A 26,380-nucleotide genomic window follows, 5' to 3' on the forward strand; every position below is an offset into this window, starting at 1 on the left:
TGCAGTGTTCACTGCAGGGCATTCTTCAGCTCAGGTCTACTTCCTGACGTGTAGGACATCGTGGGCCACTTTTGTATCAGACACACTCAGAGGGACATGGGACAGGAGCCACAGCCAGTGTCAGGCCCTCTCTTGGAGCCTGGTAGCAGAGGCAGAGCCTGCTTTAGGGGCCCAGAGGCAGAACTGCAGCAGACGGTGCCACAGCTGCCCAGCCTTACAAGCCTCATGCCCTCCAGTATAAAGTCATAGAGGCAGGACTCCCAGGCCCTGAAAGAGCTGTTCCTATTCTCCGAGTATTGCACTCGGGGAGCCCAACCTCCAGTCAGATGCCATTTGCCCATCAGAGGTCATTTTTACCTTAAGTGCTGTCCTCTGGCCACATGGCTGTTCGCTTTGTAGTCGCGTTCTCATGCAGAAAGTGAAGGGGTTTTGTTACTCAGTTATCTACAACAATCCATGTTGAAGTTTTGCCAGTTGCCCCAATGCTGTCCTTTCTAGCAACCTTTTTTTCCATCTAACATCATGTGTTTAGTCACATCTCTTTAGTTTCCTGTCATCTGCAACAGTACCTCAGCCTTTGTCTTTCGTGACCTTGCCGATTTTGAAGCGTACAGGCCAGCTGATATGTGCACCATTTCACAATTTCCTCCTGATTAGATTCAGATGATGCACTCTGGCAGGAGCACTGCAGATGTGATGTTGTGCCTTTCTCAGCGCGCCCTCAGGAGGCACAGGATTTGGTTTGTCCCCCTGCTGATGGTGTTGACGTTGACCACTTAGTTAAGGTGATGTCCGTCAGGGTCTTAGAGTACTGTAAAGATAACTTTTTCTCTTTGTGATTAATAAAGAAGTTGGTGGAGGGCTTCCCTGGTGGCGCAGTGGTTGAGAGTCCACCTGCCGATGCAGGGGACGCGGATTCATGCCCCGGTCCGGGAGGATCCCACATGCCGCGGAGCGGCTGGGCCCGTGAGCCATGGCCGCTGAGCCTGCACGTCCGGAGCCTGTGCTCTGCAACGGGAGAGGCCACAACAGTGAGAGGCTCGCGTACCGCAAAAAAAAAAAAGAGCGATGTCACAGAGGTTCTACATTATGAACCTGTTTAAGTAGCAAGTCACAGAACCCTGTACTAGAAAAATTATCATATAAATGGGTTTCAGTAAATGCATGAGAGAATTGGACTTAGAAGATCAAATCTCATTTGAAATCAACATATAAAAAGTTACTCCAAAGAATATTTGTCTCTAGGTGATGTGTTGAGCCCCCCTCCCCAATAAAGTACAATTTATAAAGATTTTATTTGCTTGGGTCAGCTTGTGCTGATTGCAGAAAGTATTTTGCCACTTTTAATTGTTTCTCATGCTGCTCTTTATAGACTACTTTAAAGTTTCTTTGTAGGATGAATAAAAGTATGGCGTTCATTATTCTTTTCAATTTTAGTTTTATTTAAACATTCCTCTTTTAAGTGTGTAGCTTGTAAACCTCTTGGTGCATACTTTCCTGACGTTTTTGTCTCCCTCTTTTACAGGTACCTCCTATTTAACGGACATTGTATGGTGGGCAGGAACGATTGCAAGTAAGTACTCTCTGCGGTGAAGGGCTTGGTCTCCTTTTGTAAGATCAGCCATTTGTCTGCCAGCGCTGGATGGAGGGGGTGGGATGAGCTTAGCTTGTTCTTTGGAATGAGGACCGGGATGGTGGGAGACGGTGGAGGGTGAAGGCAGAGGATCCTGCTGCCTGCTGTTGGCCTGAATTTTGTCCAGGTCAGACTGTCCTGGATCTGAAGAAATTTAGCAGCTCCTGCTTTCTCATCTGTAGTTGGGCTGTGGGCATTTGGTGAACTTGTGCCCCACACAACTGGTTTTACAAAGGAGTTGCTTCACTCAGCCTTAAGTAGCAGATCAGAGGTCATGTGTTATAATATAAAAATAATAAAATTAGAGTTCAGACCTTTACATATATAAAGAAAAATTCTGTTAGATGTTTCAGATATATCTTGAGGTCTTTTTGTCACACATTGTCTTTTAGGCAAGAAATTTTCTAGCAGACGTTGATTCATTGAAGAACTCATTTTTAAGCCCTATCTATCTATCTATCTGTCTATGTATCTATCTGTCTATGTATGTATCTATCTGTCTATATATCTGTCTCAGTGCAGCCCCAGGCACAGCCCTGTGCAGGCAGTAGTGTTTCCACTTTCTATCTATCTCTCTATCCATCTATCCATCTATCTCTCCATCTGTCCATCTATCTATCTCTCCATCCATCTATCTATCCATCTATCTATCTATCTGTCTATCTATCCATCTATCTATCCATCTATCTATCTATCTATCTATCCATGCATCCGTCTATCTATCTATCCATCTATCTATCTATCCATCTATCTATCTATCCACCCATCTCTCTCTCTCTCTATCTATCTGTCTGTCTATCTATCTATCTCTCTGTCTATCTATCTATCCATCTATCTATCTATCTGTCTGTCTATCCATCTATCTATCTATCTATCTATCTATCTGTCTATCTATCGATCTATCTATCCATCTATCTATCCATCCATCTATCTATCTATCCATCTATCTATCTATCTGTCTATCCATCTATCTATCTATCTATCCATCTATCTATCTGTCTATCCATCCATCTATCTATCTGTCTGTCTATCTATCCGTCTATCTATCTATCCATCTATCTATCTGTCTATCTATCTATCTATCCATCCATCCGTCTATCTATCTATCCATCTATCTATCTATCCATCTATCTATCCACCCATCTCTCTCTCTATCTATCTATCTGTCTGTCTATCTATCTCTCTGTCTATCTATCTATCCATCTATCTATCTGTCTGTCTATCCATCTATCTATCTGTCTATCCATCTATCTATCCATCTATCTATCCATCCATCTATCTATCTATCCATCTATCTATCTATCTGTCTATCCATCTATCTATCCATCTATCTGTCTATCTATCCATCTATCTGTCTATCCATTATCTATCTATCCATCTATCCATCTGTCTATCCATCTGTCTATCTATCTATCCATCTATCTATCTGTCTATCATCTATCTATCCATCTATCTTATCTATCCATCTATCTATCTGTCTATCCATTATCTATCCATCTATCTATCCATCTATCTATCTATCCATCTATCTGTCTATCATCTATCTATCCATCTATCTATCTATCCATCTATCTATCATTTATCTATCCATCTATCTATCCATCTGTCTATCTATCTATCTGTCTATCTATCTATCTATCTGTCTGTCTATCTCAGTGCAGCCCCAGGCACAGCCCTGTGCAGGCAGTAGTGTTTCCACTTGACGTGCCAGCAGCGTGTCACTGGACTAGATCCCAGGCCACTTGAAGGGACATGGAAAGCTCTACATGATCTGTCTTAAAACAGGGACATGTTAAGAAGAAAGTGGAAATATACTCTTGTACCCACTGTCAGTCACTGCTGGTTAGACTGGGAATTTCCATAGAGGGTTGAAACGAATTGGGCCAGTGATACTATGGGGCCTGCTCCCCTCTGCCCTCAGGACTCTTAATCTTGCAGATGATGCCCCATATTTCCTTCCTCACCAGTAATGAAAAAGAAGTAGCCCTTTCAGAGCAGTCTTGCAAAATTCACCTCTGTGATGAATGCTCAAAGAGATGTTTGTAATTGCAGTGATACCCTTGTGATTCTCTTGACAGTGGCTGTTGGCCAGATCGGAAACTTCCTGGCCTACACGGCGGTCCCCACAGTCCTGGTGACTCCACTTGGTGCCCTTGGAGTGCCATTCGGGTGAGAGCTGGGATTCTGTGTTTGGGTTTTTAATGTGTAGTTTAGGTATAAGAAAACTTTTCATTTTAAATGTTTCTGTTAAAATAATAAAAGTAGAAGTGTAACTGAAGATATGTCTTCAGTATTACACTCCATATGGCTTAATTTTTATCCCTTCAGATTTAGTTGTATGAATTATTAACCCTCTCTTAGACATTTGCTTCAGTATATTTCAAATCCTAACTTATTCGTGGATACCAGCATGATGTCATCACTCTCCTGGTCTTTGCTCTGGAAGACTTCCTGGAGACTGGAGTCTTCCCAGCTCCTTGGCAAGTGATTCTGAGAAATCAATAAGCAAAACTAGTCAGTTCGTGTTTTATGTGGGTCCCTAGCATCCCCTGCTGGATGCTGGGCAGTCCCCTGTCTCAGGAGATTATGGAGGTTGGGACAAATGACACATGGGCTCCAGTGGGTTGTGTAAAAGGATTCACGACTCACAACAGTCAATAGCAAATGTATCACCCGAGGAGAATGGCTCTGGTTTGGTCTGGAGTAGAACAGGAGCAATGCGGGGCCTTGAGTTTTTATTGCAGTTACGAAGTGAGCTAGGTGGAGGTTCCCATGCTCAGTCTGGGGCTTACATGGTTTGAAATTTTAGTGCCAAGGGCCTGAGGGTGTGAACTGTCCTTCTTATCAGGTTACCCGGATATGGGGCAAAAGGGAAAAGAGAGGACTGGGGACACGAAAGCAGCCAGCCACCACAAATGGGGTCTTTCTCTTTATTACACTTGGCTGACCTATGAAAATGATTTTATGAGACATTTATTAAATATATTAACACATATCCTCTTGTGAACCTATTTATATTATTTTACCTTTGAAGAAATCATTAATAAACAGAGATAGAATAGAAGCGAAATAGCATCCAGGTTTCTAATTCATTGATATATTGGTATTCTGCTGTATTCCAGACAGAGCTCCAGATCCTTGCAGAGAAGTGTGTCTGTGATAGATGTATTTAATTGCGTACCTTAACGTCGCTTAGGCTTTAAGGTTCTGTGGCCTAAAAAGCACAAAAGCGTTTTCCACGTGTGAACCTTTGAAAATGTGTTTGTAGTACATTGTTCTAATTCAAACATATGCTTAGTATCACGTGTGGCTTAACATCACTTTGCATTTTGGATGGCCCTGAAAAGCTTAGATTACATAAGTGGCACTCTCACTGGGGAATCACCACTTCAGCTTCTCAGAGCCCAGCCTCACTCTCCGTTTCCTGAAAAATAATCAGACAAATAAACAACCCAACCATATGATCTTTGCACATTTAATGCGCACATATTAAAATGCCTTGCTTCATTAATTTCCAAAGAACTGTCAATTCTTAAGGACTTTGATAATTCAAAGACTCCTCACTAGAAATGTTCACTGCTCCAGGTCTTCAGGAGACATTTCCCAAAGAACCGTGTGAGATGGCGTTCTGGATTAAAAGAATGCTTTCAACTCAGGATCCCAATAAGCTGTTTTTTAAAAATAAGAAAACAAATTAATTTGGAAAAAGTAAAGATATCAATATGTAGGTACATATGTATATGTATATATAAAAGAAGTTCTTTTTTTGTTAATGGGATGAGGTTGCTAGGATTACATTGAAACAGAAAAGAAAAGAATGTGGCACTGGGAAAAAAGATGTCTAATATCAGTGAAATAGAATAGAGTTCCCAAATAGGTCCACTTTTCACTGCAGTGGTTTAATGTATGATAAAGTAATCATCACAACAAAGTACTTTTAAAAAGGCTTTAAAACATGTTTTATTTGGAATTAATTTCCAAATTACAGAAGAGTTACAAGGTTGAGAAAAATTAACACAGCATCCATATACACCTCACCCAGATACATCGATTGTTGACATTCTATCCCACTTGCTCCCTCATTTCCTTTCTCTGTATCAGGGTTTTTCAACCTTGATACTATCACCATTTGGGGCCAGATAATTCTTTGTTTTGGGGGGCTGACCTGTGCTTTGTAGGGTGTTGAGCAGCATCCCTGGCCTCCACCCATCAGATACTGGTAACTCCCTCTCCCCAAAATGTCTCTGGACATAAGCAAATGTCCCTTTGTGGGGCGAATCACCTTTCTTTGAGAAGCACTTTTCTATTATGAATGTGGTGTTTGTTTTGTTTTGTTTGGATTTTTTTTTTTTTGATCCATGTGAGAATAGTTACATATATCATGATCCTTTACCCTTAACCACTTTGATTTGTGTTTCCTAAGACGAGAGACATCCTCTCCATAACAGTAGTATAATCATCAATTTTGATAAATTTAACATTATTATAATAAATGTATCTTTCTGACCTGCCGTCCCCATTCCAATTTTGTTAAGTGAACCATTACACCATTATCCTTATACTGCCATCCTGTATACCATTATTTTTCCTTCTAGTGCAAGATGTAGTCTAGTATCTGCATTTAGTTGTCATATCTCCAGTTTAAAACAGAGGGTTTCTTTTCTTTTTTTTTTTTAATAAATAGTTTTGGGAAACCTGGTAAACAATTTGTAGGAACATCCATTTAAATCCTAATCATAACACCATCAAAATGCGATCCAAGTGAATTAAGCATTATGTACAGGATGGCCATCCAAGTGTGAAATAGAAACAAATACAACATTGAATCGTTTGTTGATATTACATTCAGTGCCTGATTTGTGTAATGACATTATTTGATATGTTGAGGTGTGTTATCTCACTCAGCAGTGCAGAGTATGCTATGTAAAGCTGAAGTGAACCCAGTGTGTTAACTAGCATCTCCACTAATACCTACCTGAGTATCTGTGGCATGTAGTTACAGATAGTTTATGTCTCTGATTTTCATTGAACAAACCCACATCTCTAGCACAAACCAGAGTAAGTCATATAGAGATTTTATCTGTAAAAAAGGAGAAAAAAAAGTTTAGCTATGTACCTAGAGTTTATGGTCCAAGTATAGGAAAACTTTTAATGTGTTTCAGATCTTAGAAGGTTAAGAAGTTTCAAACATTGGAAGCAATAAAAATGAAAAGGTTAATTTTCTACACTAAAAGATAAAATAAGGATGGAAAAACAATTTCAATATGACAGTAATTAAAGTGATGATATAAAGAACTTCTTGGACTTCCCTGGTGGCACAGTGGTTAAGAATCCACCTGCCAATGCAGGGGACACGGGTTCAAGCCCTGGTCCGGGAAGATCCCACATGCCGCAGAGCAACTAAGCCCGTGCACCACAACTACTGAGCCTGCACTCCAGAGCCCTCGAGCCACAACTCCTGAAGGCTGGGTGCCTAGAGCCCATGCTCTGCAACAAGAGAAGCCACTGCAGTGAGGAGCCCGTGCACCACAACAAAGAGTAGCCCCCACTCACCACAACTAGAGAAAGCCCGCGCACAGCAACAAAGACCCAACACAGCTAAAATTAATTAATTAATTAATTAAATTTTTAAAAAATATATATATTAAAAAAAAGAATTTCTTAAATTGACCAAAATAATATGAAAACCCCAAAAGATAAAATGACAAAGGGCAAAAAGTGCCACTTTATACATAGGAAAATAAATTTATTACACTAATGTTAGACCTCATTTTCAATAAAATGCACATAACCAAACAGATTTAATAAACACCATATATGTGTGTGTGTGTGTGTGTATACACACACACACACACACACACACAAAGGAAGAAGAGGAAATAGAACTATATAAGAGTTACATTATTGTATCTCACTGTAGTTAAGTTAGTATCAATTTGAAATGTATTCTCATAAGCCTTAGAGAAACCACAAGGAAAATAAAACAAATATAGTGAAAAAAATCATTAAAGGAATTAAAATGCCACACTGTAAAGATTCACTTAATGCAGAAGAAAGCAGTGAGAAATAGGGAACAAAAAAAAGATGTGAAACATAGAAAACAAAAAGTAAGATGCAAACATAATCTAACTATATCAATAAAAACATTAAATGTCAGTGGATTAAACAATCCAATTAAAAGGCAAAGATAGGCAGGATGAAAAACAAGATCTAGCTATATTCTTTCAACTTCAGACATACTTTAGATTCAGAGATACAAATAGATTAAATGTAAGAGGAAGGAAAAACATTATGCAAATAGTAACCATAAGAAAGTTGGAGAGGCTATGTATCAGACAAAATAGACTGTAAAACAAAATCAAAAGTTACTAGAGATGAAGAGAGACATTTTATAATGACAAAAGGGGCAGTCCGTTAGGAAGACATAACAATTATAAACAACTATGTACCTAAAAACAGAGATCCAAAATATATAAAAGAAAACCTAACAGAATGGAGAAATAGAAAGTTCAACAATAATAGTCACAGCCTTCAATACCCGCCTTTCAATAATGGATAGAAAAACTAGGCAAATGATCATGAAGAAAATAGAAGAATTGAATGACACTATAACCAAGTAGATAAAATAGACATCTTTAGAACACTCCACCCAACAACAGCAGAATTCATCTTCTTCCCAAGTGTACGTCGAACATACTTCAGGATAGACCATGTGGTAGGCCGTTAAAATCATCAATAAAGTTGAAAGGGTTGAAATCATTCTCTGACCACAGTGGAATGAAATTAGAAAGTAAAATCAGTGAACTTTGTGAAATTCACAAATATATGGAAATTAAATAACTTACTACTAAATGATCAATGGATCTGAAAAGAAATCATGGGACTTCCCTGGTGGTCCAGTGGTTAAGAATTGGTCTTGCAATGCAGGGGATGCCAATCGATCCCTGGTTGGGGAACTAAGATCCCACGTGCTGTGGGGCAACTAAGCCCACACGCTGCAACTAGAGTCCACGTGCCACAACTAGGGAGCCCGTGTGCTGCCACTACTGAGCCCGTGCACTCTGGAGCCCGTGTGCCACAACTAGAGAGCCCATGTGCCGCAACTAATGAGCCTGCATGCTCTGGAGCCCATGTGCCACAACTAGAGAGAAGCCTCTGTGTCAGAAGTAGAGAGAAGCCCACACACTGCAACAAAGAGCCTGCATGCTGCAACTAAGACCTGACACAGCCAAAAAATAAATAAACAAATAAATATTTTAAAAAATAAAAGAAATCACAAGGGAAATTAGAAAATAGTTTGAGATGAATAAAAATGAAGAAACAGCATGCCAAAGCATTTAGGATTCAGCTAAAGCAGTACACAGAGAGAAATTTATATTTGTAAATGCCTACATTGAAAAAAAAAGGAAAGATCTCAAAATCAACAACTTACCCTTCCATCTTAAGACACTGGAAAAAGAAGTCAAATAGAAGGAAGGAAATAATAAAGATTAGCACATAAATTAATGAAATAGAGAATAGAAAAACAATAGAGAAAATCAATAAAAGCAGTTAGTCCCTTGAAAATATCATCCAAATTGATAAGACTTTAGCTGGACTGACAAAGCAAAAAAGGGAGAAGACTAAAAATACTAAAATCAGAAATGAAAGAGGAATATTACTACCAACTGTACAGAAATGAAAAGAATTATAGGCAAATATTATAAACAACTGTATGCCAACAAGTTAGATAATGTAGGTGAAATGGACACATTCCTAGAAAGACACAAACTAACAAAACTGTTTTGAGAAGAAATAGAAAATCTGAAAAGACCTATAACAAGTAAATAGATTGAATTAGTAAATAAAAAAATCTACATCAGGGAAAAGCTTAGGTAAAACTGGTGAATTCTACCAAACATTTAAAGACGAATTAATAGCAGTTCTTCACAAAGTCTTCCAAAAAATAGGGAAGGAAGGGTTCCTTCTCAGCTCAGGCTATGAAGTCAATGTTACCCTGGTAAGAAAACCAAACACAGTGCAAGAAAACTACAAACCAGTTCTCTTGCGAATATAGATGGATAAATCATCAACGAAATACTCTAATTGAATCCAGCAATATATAAAAGGGGTCATATACCATGGCCAAGTGGGATTTATCTTAGGAATGCAAGGTGTATTTAACATCAAAAATAAAATAATGTAATATACCACATCAATAGAATAAAGGGTGAACACCACATCTCAACAGACACAGAACAATTATTTTATAAAATTCAACACCCCTTCATGATGAAAACAATCAATATGCTAGGAATAGAAGGTAACTTCCTAATCTTGCAAAGGATCTCTATGGAAAAGCCCCAGCTAACATCATACTTACTGGTTAAAGACTAGATGCTTTCCCCCTAAGATTAGGAACAAGACAAGATGTCCAATTTTTGCCACTTCTATTCAAAATGGTACTGGAGGTTCTACACAAAGCGGTTAGTCAAGCAAACGCATTAAAAGGCATCCAGATTGGAAAGGAAGAACTCAGCCTCCATCTCCCCACAATAATTAACAATTAGCTATCCATTCATGAAAACAGCTCTGGGAGAGCTCCGGAGTCCACTTGAGAAAATTTAGTGATACAGTGGAACCAAAAACCTGAGAATAACTGCAAGAAAAAGAAGGAAGAAGACAGCTTCATTTTGACTGCATTATCCCTTCCCCCAAGTTGGGATTGCTCAGTGCCATGAGGGAACTTCCCAGATAGGAAGAGTTCCCCTGGCCAGGAAAGGAAGAATGGAGGAAGTGACCAGTTTCCCCAAGACTTTCAGAGCACCACACGAAGCTCCCACCCAGATTGGCAAAACTGAAGTGTACTGAAATGGCTAGGAGCCAGGAAGAAAAGCAGGGGATACCAGTGGCAGCCATGCAGTGGGAGTGAGTGTGGTTCTCAGTGAGCTGCTCTGCAGAAAAACTTAGCAGATTTCACCACCGTGGACCCCTGCATGTTTCAGCAACCTTTGCCCTATATATATTCACGTTCACTGATGCCAGAAGCCCAGTCCTTCCTTGCTTCGTTTCCCCACTCTCCTCCCCTGCACTTGGGGAGCCCGGGAACCGCACGGGCAGCAAGCAGCCCTCTGTGGCTGTGTGAGTGCAAGACAGCAGCCTCCACCTCCACAGCTGACCCCGCCACAATGTGCTTCCTTGCAGCTAGTGCCTCCAACTGTGCCTTTCCACACTGCAGGCCTCCACTGCAATGTGCAGGTTGGGAGCGGGTATCCTGGCAGCCACAGGAGAGCACTCCGGCTGCCAGCCTCCACAGCTACATGTTGGTCTGGATCAGGCCCTGTCTTCTGTCACTAGCCTGCACTGCTGCATTGACCTGCTACCAGCCACTTGAGCTATGCATTTGCACACCCCTGGCCCAACCCCTGTCACCGGCCTCCATTACACTGTGCATGGCTTGTGGGGCTGAGAAATGTGCAGCTACCGCAGGGCTATGGTAGGAATCCTACAGCTACTAGTGAGCTTATAGTTGGTTCCAGCCCTTGCTGCTTGCCTTGGCCCCTACCGCTGTCTGTGTGTCTGCAACTGGCAGGCACTATATAGGCACTTGAAACTATATAGGCACCTGCAGTTGTCCCTCAAAGCTGAGTGTGTGCACATCATTGGCTCTGGCCACCTTCTCTGCCTATCCTGGTGTCTAGCCACTTGACCCCAAGTGATACTATGGACCCCAGGACCCCTTGCGGCCACTATGGACCCTCAGCAGTACTCACCATGGAACACACAGTTGCTGATGATGTAGACCCTAGCAGCCTGAGCCAAAAGACATTATGCCCCACCGGACCTGGTGCCACCATATGCACCTGCTCTTGGTGCCCTGCGCCACTGACCGAGGGCCACAGCACACTCCAGCATGCCCCCACCCCTAGGTGAAAGTCTTCCCTTACCCGTAAAGTCTGGAAAAGGTGACTGCTTCTTCAAATGTGCAGACATGCAAAGCTGTAGGAATCATGAAGAATCAGGGAAACGTGACTCCACCAAAAGAACCTCCAGTAACGCCCGAAGAAATAAAGATCCTGAATTTCCTAACAAGGAATTCACAATAACTGTTCCAAAGACTCCTAGCTACAAAATAACACAGATAAACAATTTAATGGTATCAGGAAGACAACACAAGACCAAAATGAGAAGTTTAATGAAGAGATAGAAGCTGTAAAAAAAGAGCCAAACACATTTTGGAGCTGAAGAATGAAATGACAGAACTGAAGGATTCAACACAGAGCTTTAACAGCAGACGACCAAACAGAAGAATCAGTGAGCTTGAAGGCAGATCAATCGAAAATATCCAATGTGAGGAACAAAAAGAAAAAAAGAACGAAAAGGAATGAAGAAAGCTGGTGGGACTTACATGACGCCATTAAGAGAAACAATGTGTAGGCATCATTGGAATCCCAGGAGAAGAAGAGAGGAGTAGAAAGCTTATGTAAAGGAAATAGTGGCTGAGAACCTCCCAAACCAGGGGAGAGATTTGGACATCCAAGTTCATGAAGCTCACAGGTTACTCTAAAATTTCAGTCCAAAATGATCTTGTCCAATACCCATTATAATAAAACTGTCTAAAATCAAAGACAGAGAATTTGAAAAGCAGCAAGAGAAAAAAAAATCATAGAATGAAACCCCCATAAGGCTATCAGTGGATTTCTGAACAGAGACCTTGCAGTCCAGGAGAAGAGGGGATGATATGTTTGAAGTGCTGAAAGGAAGAAACTGCCAAGAATACTATACCCTGCAAAGTTGCCCTTCAGAAATGAAGGCAAGAAAAAAACTTTCCCATGGGCTTCCCTGGTGGCACAGTGGTTGAGAGTCTGCCTATCGATGTGGGGGACGCGGGTTGGTGCCCCGGTCTGGGAGGATCCTACATGCTGTGGAGCGGCCGGGCCCGTGAGCCAGCCTGCACGTCCAGAGCCTATGCTCTGCAATGGGAGAGGCCACAGCAGTGAGAGGCCCACGTACTGCAAAAAAAAAAAAAAAAAAAAAAAAAAAAAAAAAAAAAAAAGACTTTCCCTATGCATATGGCTCCCGGAGCCTCCTGTCCCTCCCTCCCCCGTCCCTCAGGCATTCTTCTCACCATTAAAGTGAAGTGTGCATTCGCTGTAACAGTGATTTATTTGGCTTTGATGGGTTATCTGAAGCATTCTTCAGTCTCCTTGCCACACAAATTATATGAAAAAGTATTCGCCAAAATGACCAACACAAAGGGGCACCTGCTACACGTTCTCTAGGCCTTTTAGAAAACATGGAGTTGTTCCTTTGGCTACATACATGCGAATCTACAAGAAAGGTGATACTGTAGATATCAAGGGAATGGACACTGTTCAAAAAGGAATGCCCCACAAATGGTACCACGGCAAAACTGGGAGAGTCTACAGTGTTAACCCAGCATGCTGTTGGCATCACTGTAAACAAACAAGGGCAAGATTCTTGCCAAGAGAATTAATGAGCGTATCAAGCATATTAAGCACTCTAAGAGCCGAGATACCTTCCTGAAACGGGTGAAGGAAAATGATCAGAAAAAGAAGGAAGCCAAAGAGAAAGGTACTTGGGTTCAACTGAAGTGCCAGCCTGCTCCACCCAGAGAAGCACACTTTGTGAGAACCAATGGAAAGGAGCCTGAACTGTTGGAGCCCATTCCCTATGAATTCATGGCATGATGGGTATAAAGAAAATAAAAGACCTGGACTGTAAAAAAAAAAAAAAAAAAGACTTTCCCTAACAAATAAAAGCTGAGGGAGTTTATCACCACTAGACCTGCCTACAAGAAATGCCTAAAGGAGTTCTTCAAGCTGAAATGAAAGGACACTGGTTGGTAACATGGAAATATATGAACATATACAACACACTGGCAAAAGTAAACATAGAGTCAGATTCACAATACTGAATACAGAATACTGTAATATGGTGGCATGTTAACTACCTAACTCTAGTATAAAGGTTGAAGGAGAAAAGTCTTAAAAAAGAGCCATAGCTACCACAGGTGATCAGTGGATACACAGTAGAAAAAGATGTAAATTGTGGCATCAAATATATGAAAAAAAGGGAGGGAATAAAAGATGAGAGGTTCTGTGTGCAATAGAAGTTAAATTGTTAGGAGTGCAAAATAGACTGTTATATCTCTAAGATGTCTTAATGTAAGCCTCATGGTAACCACAAAACAAAACGTTCAGTAGATTCACAAGCAGGAGAAGGCAATCAACGGATATCACAATGGAAAATCAGCAGTTCACAAAGAACAGCAGCAAAAGAGAAGGAAAGGTACAAGGGAACTCCAGTAAGCCAGAAAACAGTTAATGAGATGGTGTTAATAAGTCCTTACCTATCAGTAATTACTCTAAGTGTTAAAGGATTGATGTCTCCAATCAAAACACATAGAGTGGCTAGATGGATTAAAAACTAGAACCCTGGTATATGCTTCCTACAAGAGACTCACTTCAGTTTTAAGGAAACATACACTCAAAGTGAAGGGATGGAAAAAGATCTTCCTTGCCAGTGGGAACCAAAAGAGAGCAGGAGTAGCTCTACTTGTATGAGACAAAGTAGACTTTAACCTGAAAACAGTAGCAAAAGACAGAGAAGGTCATTAGACAATAATAAAGTGGTCAATTCATCAAAAATATAACAATCACAAATATATTCACACCCAACATCAGAGCATCTAAATATATTAAGCAGATACTAACAGATCTGAAGGGAAAAATAGACAACAATACAATAATGGTGAAAGACTTCAATACCCCACTTTCAACAATGGATAGATCATCCAGACGGAAGATCAAGGAAACATGGAACTTGAACCCTATGTTAGACCAATCTAACATATACAGAACATCCTATCCAACAGCAGCACGGTACACATTCTTCTCAAGTGTGCAGGAAACATTTTCCAGGATAGATCTTACGATAGGTCACAAACAAGTGTTAGCAAATTTAAGAAGATTGAAGTCATACCCAGTATCTTTTCCGACCACAGTAGTATGAAACTACAAAGCAATAACAGGAGGAAAGCTGGAAAATTCACAAATATGTGGATATTAAATAAATACTCCTGAACAACCAGTGTGTCAAAGAATGGGATGCTGCAAAAGCAGATCTAAGAGGGAAGTTTACAGCAATAAATGCCTACATTAAGACAAAAGAAAGATATCAAATAACCTAATTTTTTACCTCAAGGAACTGGAAAAAGAACAAACTATCCCCAAAGTAGGCAGAAAGAAGGAAATAAAAAGCCAAGCAGAAATAAATGAAATAACATCCATAAAAACAATAGAGATGCTTAACAAAACTGAGCTGCTTTTTTTTTAATAAACAAAATTGAGAAACTTTTAGCTAGACTACCTAAGGAAAAAGAGAGAAGATTCAAATAAATAAATTCAGAAATGAAAGAGGAGACATTACAACTGAACGACAGACATAGAAAGGATCATGAGACTATGAACAATTCTACATCAACAAATTGGATAACCTAGGAAAAAACAGATAAATTCCTAGAACATGCAACCTACCATGACTGAATCATGAAGAGATAGAAAATCTGAACAGGAGAAGGTTGAATCGGTAATTTAAAACATCCCAGCAAAGAAAAGTCCAGGAAGAGATGGCTTCACAGGTGAATTCTATCAAATAAAGGAGAATTAATACTAATCCTTCTCAAATCTTCCCAAAAATTGAAGAGGAGGGAACACTTGCAAACTCATTTTACAAGGCCAGCATTACTGTGACACCAAAACCAGACAAGGACAGTACAAAAAAGGAAATTACTTACCAATATCACTGATGAATATTGGATGCAAAAATTCTCAACAAAGTATTAGCAAAGTGAATTCAACAATACAGTAGAAAATCATATACCATGATCAAGTGGGGTTTGTACCAAGGATTCAGGGATAGTTCGGTATCCACAAATCAATCAGTGTGATATACCACATTAACAAAATGAAGGGTAAAAATCATATGATCATCTCAATAGGTGCAGGAAAAGCATTTGACAAAATCCAATATCTATTCATGACAAAAACTCAACAAACTGGGTACAGGGGGAACATACTGCAACATAATAAAGGTCACATAAGACAATCCCACAGCTAACTTTATACTTAGCAGTGGAAAGCCAAAGGCTTTTTCTCTAAGGTCAGGAACAAGACAAGGATGCCCACTCTTGCCACTTTTATTCAGCATAATACTGGAAGTCCTAGCCAGAGCGAGACAAGAAAAAGCAATAAAAGGCATCCAAATGGGAAAGGAAGAAGTAAAACTGTCTCTACTTGCAGCTGACATAATATTGTATATAGAAAACCCCACAGACTCTACCAAAAAACGGTTATAACTGATAAATAAATTCACTGAAGTTGCAAGATACAAAATCAATGTACAAAAAATCAGCTGTGTTTCTACACACTAAGAAAAACAAGCAGAAAAAGAAATCAAGAAAACAATCCCATTTACAGTTGCATCAAAAAGAATAAAATAGGGACTTCCCTGGCAGTCCAGTGGTTGACTCTGAGCTTCCAGTGCAGAGGGTGCGGGTTCAATCCCTGGTCAGGGAACTAAGATCCTGCATGACACGTGGCGTGGCCAAAAAAATAAATAAATAAAATACCTAGGAATAAATTTAACCAAGAAGGCAAAAGAGTTGTACACTGAAAACTATTAACACATCGATGAAAAAAATTGAAGAAGACACAAATAAAGGCAAAGATATTCCATTCCTATAGATTGGAAGAATTAATATTGTTAAAATGTCCATACTACCCAGTGCAATCTATGGATTCAGTGCAATCCTATCAAAATTCCAGTGGCATTTTTTCACAGAAATAGAACAAACAATCCTGAAATTTGTATGGATCCATAAAAGACAAAGATAGACAAAGCAATCTTGAGAAAGAACAAAGCTGGAGGCATCAAGCTTCCTGAGTTCAAACTATATTGTAAGCTATAGTAATCCAAACAGTATGGTATGTATGTATGTATGTATGTATGTATGTATATATGTATGTATGTATGTATTTATGGCTGTGTTGGGTCTTCGTTGCTGCATGTGGGCTTTCTCTAGTTGCGGCGAGCGGGGGCTACTCTTCATTGCGGTGCGCGGGCTTCTCATTGCCGTGGTTTCTCTTGCTGCTGAGCGCAGGCTCTAGGCACGAGGCTCTAGAGGGCAGGCTCCGTAGTTGTGGTGCACAGGCTTCGTTGCTCTGCGGCATGTGGGATCTTCCCAGACCAGGGATCGAACCAGTGTCCTCTGCATTGGCAGGCGGTTTCTTAACCACTGAGCCACCAGGGAAGTCCCAACAGTATGGTATTGGCATAAAAACAGACACGTAGATCAGTGGAGCAGAATAGAGAACCCAGAAACAAACCCACACGTATATGGTCAATTAATTTAAGACAAAAGTGTCAAGAATATAATGGATAAATGATAGTCTCTTCCATAAAACTGGTCAGGCCACATGTAAGAGAATGAAGCTGGATCACTATCTACACAAAAATCAACTCAAAACAGATTAAAGACTTGAACATAAGACCTGAAACTACAAAACTCCTAGAAGAAAAACATAAGGAGTAAGCTCCTTGATATTGGTCTTGGCAATTTTTTTTGATCTGACATCAAAAACAAAGGCAACAAACGCAAAAATAAATAAGAGGGACTACATCAGACCAAAAAGCCTCTACACAGGGACTTCCCTGGTGGTCCAGTGGTTAAGACTTCGCCTTCCAATGCAGAGAGTGCGGATTCGATCCCTGGTCAGGGAGCTAGGGTCCCACATGCCTCACAGCCAAAAAACCAAAACATAAAACAGAAGTAATATTGTAGCAAATTCAATAAAGACCTTAAAATCAAAAAAAAATCTTTTAAAAAATCAATAAAAACTTTCTGCACAGTGATGGAAGCCATCAACAAAATACGTACAAATCATAGATCTGGTAAGGGGTTAATCTCCAAATTATATAAAGAAATCTTACAACTCAATAGCAAAAAGATCACAAACAATCTGATTAAAACATGGGCAGAGGAACTGAATAAATGTTTTTCCAAAGAAGACATACAGGTGGCCAATAGGTACATGAAAAGACACACAACATCATTAGTCATGGGGGACATTCATATCAAAACCACAATGAGATATCACCTCACACCTGTTAGAATGGCTGTCATAAAAAATAAACAAGAGATGAGTGTTGGCAAGGGTGTGGAGAAAAGGGAACCCTTGTGCACTCCTTTTGTACTGTTTCCTTCTTCATTCATCTGTCAGTGGACCCTTGAGTTGCCTCCACATTTTAGCTATTGTGCATCATGCTGCTATGAACTTGGGTATACAAATTTCTCTTCAAGACCTTGCTGTCAATTCTACAGCACATTTTTTGTTTGTTTACTATTACTATAAGTTTATTAAGATAGTTTATTGACTCTCTCTTGGCATTAAATTTCTTTCCCCCTCTTTTCATTGCCTTTTATCACACTGCTTCTCACCCCACCCTCCCACCTCTGCTGTACCCCCAACTGCTCCAGTGAGGATGCCGCCCCTCTGGGCTGTCGTGGCCCTGATGCCGACATGTAACGTGTGCCTCCACCTCAGGCCAACTCTCCAGATAGATGTGTGATTAGTTGTGTAGATCATTTAACTTAGGGGCTGGCCACCTTTTTCTGTAAAGGGCCAGATGGTAAATATTTTAGGCTTCGTGGGCCACGTGGCTTCTGTTGCAGCTGCTCGCCTCTGCCATCGTAGCGGAAAGTAGCCAGAGACGAGAGTAACTGTGTGGACACGGCTGTGCTCCAGTAAGATGTTAGTCACAAAAACAGGTGAAGGGCTGGATTGGGCCTTCAGCCATAGTCTGTGGACTCCTGATTTAAGTCAAAGAGATTTTGTATGCTTTTTGTTTAATCTCAGCTCGGAAGGTAGCAGGCTTTAGTTACTGCAGCCCAGGAAAAGTGAGAGGAGAAAGGTTTTGAGCCTCGACAGCTGGGGAAGCCTGTTAGGTAGATGGCCCCTATTCCAGCCGCCCTGGGCTCATCCATTCTCAGCCACAGGGCGGGCAAGGACTAGTTCTCCATGAGGAACGTACTCAGGAGGTAACAGTTGCCCACGTCTTTATCTGGTGTGTCCTCAAATCACACGGCACCCTATCGACCATGTGTCTAGCGTCTCTAAACTGGACGCCCTAACATCTGCCCTGCATGCCTGTGCTGCGCACGCCTCGTTCTGGACAGTCCAGTCCCGAGTCACCTTGCCTTGGCTCACGTGTCCCCTGGCACGCGCGCCTCCCCCCTCAGGAGGAGTTCTTCTGCTCAGGCATACGTTTCAAATCTAAACCAACCAATCCAGAGCTCACATCCCAACCACCTCCTTTTTTGGACTCTCACCCTCCTGCCCACTACCCACCTGCACTGACCCCCCAGGACCAAGTCATAGACAGCTAGGGACAGCCCGTGCCCAAGCGCCCCTGAGCTCTTCCCTATGGCCAGTGTGCTAAGCTGCTTGCACTGCCTTACACACCCCTTCCCCCAGAGACCACAGGGAAGCGAAGGCTCTTGCTACAGCCCTCCGCAACCCTCCAGCACCTCCTGACCAACGCTAGCGCTTCCCTGTGCCGTCCTGCTTAGGGCGCTACGGCCCTCAGCTCGGAGACCGAGACCAATAAACTGTCTTTTTCTTTTTTTTTTTTCTTTTTTTTTGCGGTACGCGGGCCTCTCACTGTCGTGGCCTCTCCCGTTGCGGAGGCTCCGGACGCGCAGGCTCAGCGGCCATGGCTCACGGGCCCAGCCGCTCCGCGGCATGTGGGATCTTCCCGGACTGGGGCACGAACCCGTGTCCCCTGCATGAGCAGGCAGACTCTCAACCGCTGCGCCACCAGGGAAGCCCAATAAACTGGCTTTTTCAGTAGCAGTTGTTTCCTGATCTGTTGGCCTACACATCCCTCAAGTTTTCTGTTACGCACTCTGTTTTATAGCAGGGCTGTTTAGTTTGTACTCTGGTCTAAGACCAAGAGTGGAATAAGAGGTGAGTTGGCCTTGCGCTGCAGGATTACCCTGCCCCTTTCTTCATATGCGTGGCAGCCCTCTCCCCCAGCATAGGCCCACCCATTGTTCCAGGCTGACTCCAGCCCACCTCTTATTCTAGGAGCCGCCCGATCCTCTGTTGCCACCTCTCCGTGCAGCTGTGTGGACCCCCCCAGTTTAACGTCCAGTTCTGTATTATTATATCCTGTATGGTTTCTTTCAGGGATGTTGCTTATTTTCCCAGCTACACTGCTGGGTCTTCTTGGGGACCAGGCTGTCCAGGGCCAGGGACACAAAGCGCAGTAAGGGAAAGATGGAAGCTTTGACCTCTCCATGGCATCACCTCTTGTTAGCTTTGTGGCCTTGGGTTCAGTGCTGATCCTTTCTGAGGTTTGGTTTCCTTATCTGTGAAATGAGGATGAATGGAAATAGTCCTGTATATATATATATTGGTATCTGGGTCTGGTGTGCCCTCCCCGTGGATGTTCACGTTCCCTGAGTGCCTTTGGCTTGGACGCCAGCAGATTGACAATGGCCAATCCCATGATTTAGAAAAAGCCCAGGTTTCCCGATTCAAATTATATACTGATGTTATACAGGGAAATAAGAAACACTATTACCAGTCTCAAGATTACAGGTGTTTTATGAGGAATGCTTTTTTTTTTTTGCATTAAATAAGTAATGTGACCACATTTTAAAAGTTTCCATATTAGAGAAGAGAAAAGTAATCACCCATAGTCTTTCTACCGTAATTCAGTTACTATTAGCATTTTGATTTTTTCTTATTTGTGCATTTTCTCACTTAATTTATTTTAACTTAAGTGTTCTGATCATGAATTACTTGTAATTATTTTAACGATTTTCATATCCTGCTTTCCTACTTAACATAGTTTTTTTGGACTGTGTACTTTTAAAACTATGGAAGCAGTATTTTTATTTTTGATCCATCATAAAACTTATTTTTCTACCCTGGTATATTTCATATCTACTGAAATAATATAGTGGTACGAGTTAAAAGAGTATCATTGTTCACTGCCTATGCATGGAATTGGCATGAAGATCCTATTCGTACTGAAATAGCAACTTCAATAAATTCCTAATCTTTGTACACTTAAAAACGAAGTTAAAAATAAAATGTGACTGTAAAGAAGATGTAGCTTTAATAACATCTGCAGTTAGAAGAAACGGGTCAGATAGTTTGATTTAATCATATCTTATTTTAAAATTGAAGGTCCATTTTAGCTTCTTACCTTCTGAAAGAAAAGCTCAACATCTTGGGCAAGTTGGGGTGTCTACTAAGCTGTGCGGGTTCTGTCGTGCTGATTATCCACTCCCCGAAATCTGAGAGTGTGACCACTCAGGCCGAGCTGGAGGAGAAGCTGACCAACCCAGGTAACTCAGAGCCGTGGTGCCAGAGAGCTTGCCGCCTGCGGCGCGGTTCTCCCGGCTGGAGCTGTACCCTCCGCCCCGCTGTGGTCTGTCCTCCAGGCCCTTGGTTCCTCTTTGCTCACCACTGTCCGCTGCTGCCCCCCCGGGGCTGCCCTGCTGCCCTGGCCCCTTTGCTGCCTTCTGGGACCCAGACCTTGTGCATGGATGCCGTCCCCCGCCCCGCATCTGTGCGCCCATTCTGCGGGGTCGTCCCCAGGCTGCTCCTCTCAGGACCACCATGTGTCCAGGCCACCATGCTTCCCTCTGAAGTGAAGCTCTCAGAGAGCCGAGATCTGATTTAATTCATCTTTAGAGCCCCCGCAGAGCCCTGTACTTTATTTTTTTGGGGGGTATCTACTTTTGACATAATTTTTTTTTTCATAACTGCAATCACCACCACCCCTTCCCCCTGATGAGAGAAAACCCAAAGTTCTGCACACTCAGGCCCAGATGCTTTTTCTTTTCCTTTTTTAAAAAAAATTTATTTATTTATGTATTTATGGCTGTGTTGGGTCTTCGTTTCTGTGCAAGGGCTTTCTCTAGTTGCAGCAAGCTGGGGCCACTCTTCATTGCGGTGCGCGGGCCTCTCACTGTCGCAGCCTCTCTTGTTGCGGAGCACAGGCTCCAGATGCGCAGGCTCAGTAGTTGTGGCTCACGGGCCCAGTTGCTCCACGGCATGTGGGCTCTTCCCAGACCAGGGCTCGAACCCGTGTCCCCTGCATTGGCAGGCGGACTCTCAACCACTGTGCCACCAGGGAAGCCCCCCCCAGCTGCTTTTTCTGAAATAAAGCCTGCGCACTTCCATTCAAGCTACTTCTGATTTTTCCACAAACACAGCCCACACTTCGGCAGTATTTTACGTTTGCGCGTGTTGCCCTCTGCCCTCCACTACCCCTTGCCCAGTTTATAGGTCAGGCTCCCAGGCAGCTTTCAGCTGTAGTGTCTTCCTGAATCTTCCCCTGCAGCAGAGCTCCATAGTCTTTTTCTTATCCTTGAGGAAAAGGGGCTCCCACCACCTGCTTGCTGATACACATGTCCAGGCTGTTCCCAGCCCTCAGGCCCAGTGCCTGGCACCCCCTTTACAATCTGGAAATGAAATTCATGGAAAATACAACTCCTTGTACATATAATAGCAGTCAACATAATGCCCTAAGAACAGTACTTTGGAATAAAATAGAATGCTCAGGTACAACTATAGGAGAAGACATATTAAAGCCAGCAGACCCCACACCGTGTGTGCTGAGAATCTGGCAGGTGCAAGACAGACCGACGTGGAGGTGTTGTGTTATTGACTCAAACACTAAGGATTTTGCCATCAGCAATGGGATCTTCTTTTTTTTTTTTGGCTATGCCAGGTGGCCTGCCGGATCTCAGTTCCCTGACCAGAGATTGAACCTGGGCCTCGCCAGTGAAAGCCCGGAATCCTAACCACTAGACCACCAGGGAACTCCCAACAACAGGATCTTCTGAAATGGAAAATAACTCTTGAAGTTCTGAAAAATTCAACGTATATTAAATCCTTGCCAAATTACTCTGTTTTACACATAAAACAGGTTCTAGGCTCTGATTATTATAAACATTTTCCACTTTCCTGTCCAAGGTGACATTCCGAAGTTGTCAGGAGAACAGGATGATTTTTCATTGTGTGGGACTGTCTGCACATCCCAGGACCCCTGGCCTCTGCCCACTGTGTGCAGCCCCCAGTCGCTGCAACAGCCAGGAATACCCCTACAGCTTCCCTGCGTGTCCTTTGAGACCCCGCGTGACTCCCTTTCTCTCCCACCCCACACACAGGAGCACTCTCTGCCTAGAGTTTGTTGAGTTGACCATCTTTTGAAATGGTTTTAAAAGAATTCTCAGGAGATCCCTGACAGTCCAGTGGTTGGAACTCTGCACTTCTGCTGCGGGGGCATGGCTTTGATCCCTGGTAGGGGAAGTTCTGCGTGCCGCGCAGTGTGGCCGAAAACAAAATCTCAAAGCATCTGTGTTGACTTTTATTGTTATAAAAATGTTACCAATAGGGCTTCCCTGGTGGCGCAGTGGTTGAGAGTCCGCCTGCCGATGCAAGGGACACGGGTTCGTGCCTCGGTCTGGGAAGATCCCACGTGCTGCGGAGGGGCTGGGCCCGTGAGCCATGGCCGCTGAGCTTGCGCGTCCGGATCCTGTGCTCCGCAACGGGAGAGGCCACAACAGTGAGAGGCCCGCGTACTGCAAAAAAAAAAAAAAAAAAACATGTTACTAATAGAAGACTTATTTACTGACATGTAATATATAGGAGCTATGAATGTTTGAATGGTGAAAGCGATGATGGGAATAACTTTTGTGGAATGAGCTCAGGGGCTGTGGTAAAGCGCATCCGGAGCGGTAGGGTGTCCCGGTGACAGCGGCGGAGCGCGTGGCGAGGGCTGCTCTGCTTTGCCCCGGGGTCACCATGCGCCCTCTCCTTTCCAGTGTTCGTAGGCTATCTGTGCATCGTGCTTCTCATGCTGCTGCTGCTCATCTTCTGGATCGCGCCGGCCCACGGGCCCACCAACATCATGGTCTACATCAGCATCTGCTCCTTGCTGGGGAGCTTCACCGTGCCTTCCACTAAGGGCATCGGGCTGGCAGCCCAAGACATCTTCCACAACAATCCGTCTAGTCGGCGTGCCCTCTGCCTGTGCCTGGTGCTCCTGGCCGTGCTTGGCTGCAGCATCATCGTCCAGTTCAGGTACATCAACAAGGCCCTCGAGTGCTTCGACTCCTCTGTGTTTGGGGCCATCTACTACGTTGTGTTCACCACACTGGTCTTGCTGGCCTCGGCCATCCTCTTCCGGGAGTGGAGCAACGTGGGCCTGGTGGACTTCCTGGGCATGGCCTGCGGCTTCACCACGGTCTCCGTTGGGATTGTCCTTATACAGGTGTTCAAAGAGTTCAACTTCAACCTTGGCGAGATGAACAAGTCTAATATGAAAACAGACTAGGCTGTAACGGGGGGTTGGGTGGCTTGAGGAACAGGAAATGGATGTGGCTTCTGGTCCTGATCTGTTGTGAAGTAGAGACCGTCAGTCGCTGGTGTTGGAGTTGCCTGTATATGAACGGATGGGCTGGTGGAGGGTGAGGATGCGTCGCTCAGCACTGGCGTGGGGGCCCAGGCTTCTGTGCTCTGGAGCTGCTCAGTGGTTGCCTGGGTGTCATCTCTCTCTGAGGAGAGGAATCTTACGTTCATTGCCATTAACCTGGAAGCTTTCATGAATACTCTTTGCTTTTAAAACACGTCATCATTATTTAAATAGAATGGGCCTTTTCTGATTAGTCTTTGCAGGGGAACAGATATTCTTCCTTAGAAGCTTACTTTGGAAATGGGAGAAATTGTTGTCTTCAAATCTGACTCTACAGTAAATGTGTCTGTAGTTTTGTTATTTTGTATTAAGCATGTATAACATTCAGGTGTCGGATCCAAATCAGAGGTATATACATTTAATGGGTTTTAATCCTCTGATGTGTTGACTCTCCTACCCACAACTCCTAGACATTTTAATTGCAAACAGAGAGAGAAGAGTGAATGGAAATGATATACTGTTCCATTTGCAGGATGATTTTCAATAGCTCAAATCAATTTCAGTGCCTTTATTACTTGAAGTATTCACTTAATTTGACTATTACTGTGTGTATGTTCTCTTAGATTAGAATAATGCAGCCTCCTTGATTATACTTTAATATTTCACTCTTCAAAACATAAATGTTCAAAGCAGTTAGAAATTATAGTATATTCATTCACTGGAAGAGAGTCAAGATTAAGGGCACGTTGGAGTAAATGAACCCTTTCAGCATGTAGTTATTGTCCAATAAAAGACAATTGACTTAAGTAGCATGAGGTATATTATTTGCATTCAGTCTAATGTAACTGGGATCCAGTATTAAATATATCCATGTTCTCTTTCAGCAAGCATTGTGGCCATTAAGAAGAAATACATTATTTAACTTGATAATAAGGCTGTTAAATGAGAGAGTAACTGTTCAATAGCACATATGAGTTCCCTGTAATTCAGGAACAAGTTAAAGGACACACTTAAGCTTAGGCTGTATTCTACAAACTGGAACACACACAGTTTTCAAAAGAATTTCTAGCAAAAATGAAAACAATTTGTAGCCATCTCCCTGTTGTTTGAGAGCACCCTACAATTCCTCACCCAAACTTCTGAAATGCAAAATAGCCATTAATTATTCCAGTATTTGGATCAAAGAGGTCATTTGGCTATCTGTAGTAACCTTGCATGTGTATTAAATGGGAACAAAGTACAGAGTGATGCAGATGTTCATCAAGATATCATGTACTTCATTTGCAGTGGTTCTCCCACCCCTGCACCATGCGGCATGACGGATCTTAGTTCCCTGACCAGGGATCGAACCAGTGCCCGCTGCAGTGGAAGCTTGGAGTCTTAACCACTGGACCACCAGGGAAGTCCCATGTGTACTGTTTTATCTAAATAGGAAGCTATGCCAAGTTGAAAGATGGGATTGGGTAAGGTAGATTTGGTGATACCCAATTAAATAATACCCAATTAAAATTACTAAGGAATGTCAATAGGAAAAAAAAAGTGTTTTTTCAGACAAAAAGAACATTTCTAAAGACCTAAGGAATAGTTACCTAAAGTGTTGAACAAAGAGACTAAATAAAATAAGGATAGTTTAACATCGAGAAAAAAACACCTTTATGAATTAAAAGTACATGTGATGATCATGGGTTGTCAAGTGATCTGTGAACTAACAGCAGCAAGAATATTTTAAAATTTTCAAAAATCTTACAGTAACTGATAGTTAATAAATGCTCAAAAAATCCATTACTCTTTTTATCAGCTCGTGAAGGTTTGTTTTTTATCATCAGTATTTTGGGGAATGCAGGCCTTAATTTATTGAACTGAACTTTCTGAAAGTATAATGCAGGAGTATAAATATACTTTTAGGCATAACAATCGTTTCTAGGTAAGGAGTATGAGATATTCAAATACATGTGGTTATACAAGTATAATGAGAAAGTCCATGTGTCATATGGAAATTACCATTTTTTTGTTTACAGTTTACATGTGAAGCTTAGTTTATTTAAATTCATCTGTTGATGTTCCTGATTACAGTTAATCCATGATTATTCCATAGATACTTAGAGGTGATATTTTCTGGATTATCTCCCTATGATTTTTTTAGAGTAAAATAGAATCTCAAAGTATTAATCGTTTGTCTCCTCTTGAAGGTGATAAGTCCCAGAACAGTTAGACTCTCCCAGGTTTACATCTGTTCAGCAAATCACCTTG

The 26,380-nt window shown here is 42.1% G+C and overlaps 1 protein-coding gene and 1 pseudogene across 3 annotated transcripts in view; both read left to right on the plus strand.

Annotated features, from left to right (window-relative positions):
- NIPA1 (NIPA magnesium transporter 1) overlaps positions 1 to 25,812 on the plus strand; it is a 40,114-nt gene extending 14,302 nt beyond the window's left edge. The window contains exons 2-6 of one of the 2 annotated variants that reach the window (XM_082630008.1): positions 1,526 to 1,573; positions 3,712 to 3,802; positions 20,893 to 21,053; positions 23,541 to 23,799; positions 25,418 to 25,812. In XM_082630008.1, coding sequence (XP_082486134.1) covers positions 1,526 to 1,573; positions 3,712 to 3,802; positions 20,893 to 21,053; positions 23,541 to 23,799; positions 25,418 to 25,514 — 656 coding nt within the window. In that variant the 3' untranslated portion in view covers positions 25,515 to 25,812. Of the gene's footprint in view, positions 1 to 1,525; positions 1,574 to 3,711; positions 3,803 to 20,892; positions 21,054 to 23,540 lie in introns of both variants that reach the window. The other variant, XM_082630007.1, reaches the window with a different exon arrangement.
- On the plus strand, positions 10,651 to 13,432 carry LOC309809855 (annotated as a pseudogene). The gene is made up of 2 exons: positions 10,651 to 11,108; positions 12,871 to 13,432. The product of its transcript is annotated as an uncharacterized misc_RNA (transcript).
- Positions 25,813 to 26,380: the final 568 nt, after the last annotated feature.

This window comes from Mesoplodon mirus, assembly GCF_964341445.2.
Source record: "Mesoplodon mirus genome assembly, chromosome: 8".
In the NCBI taxonomy this organism is placed as follows: domain Eukaryota; kingdom Metazoa; phylum Chordata; class Mammalia; order Artiodactyla; family Ziphiidae; genus Mesoplodon; species Mesoplodon mirus.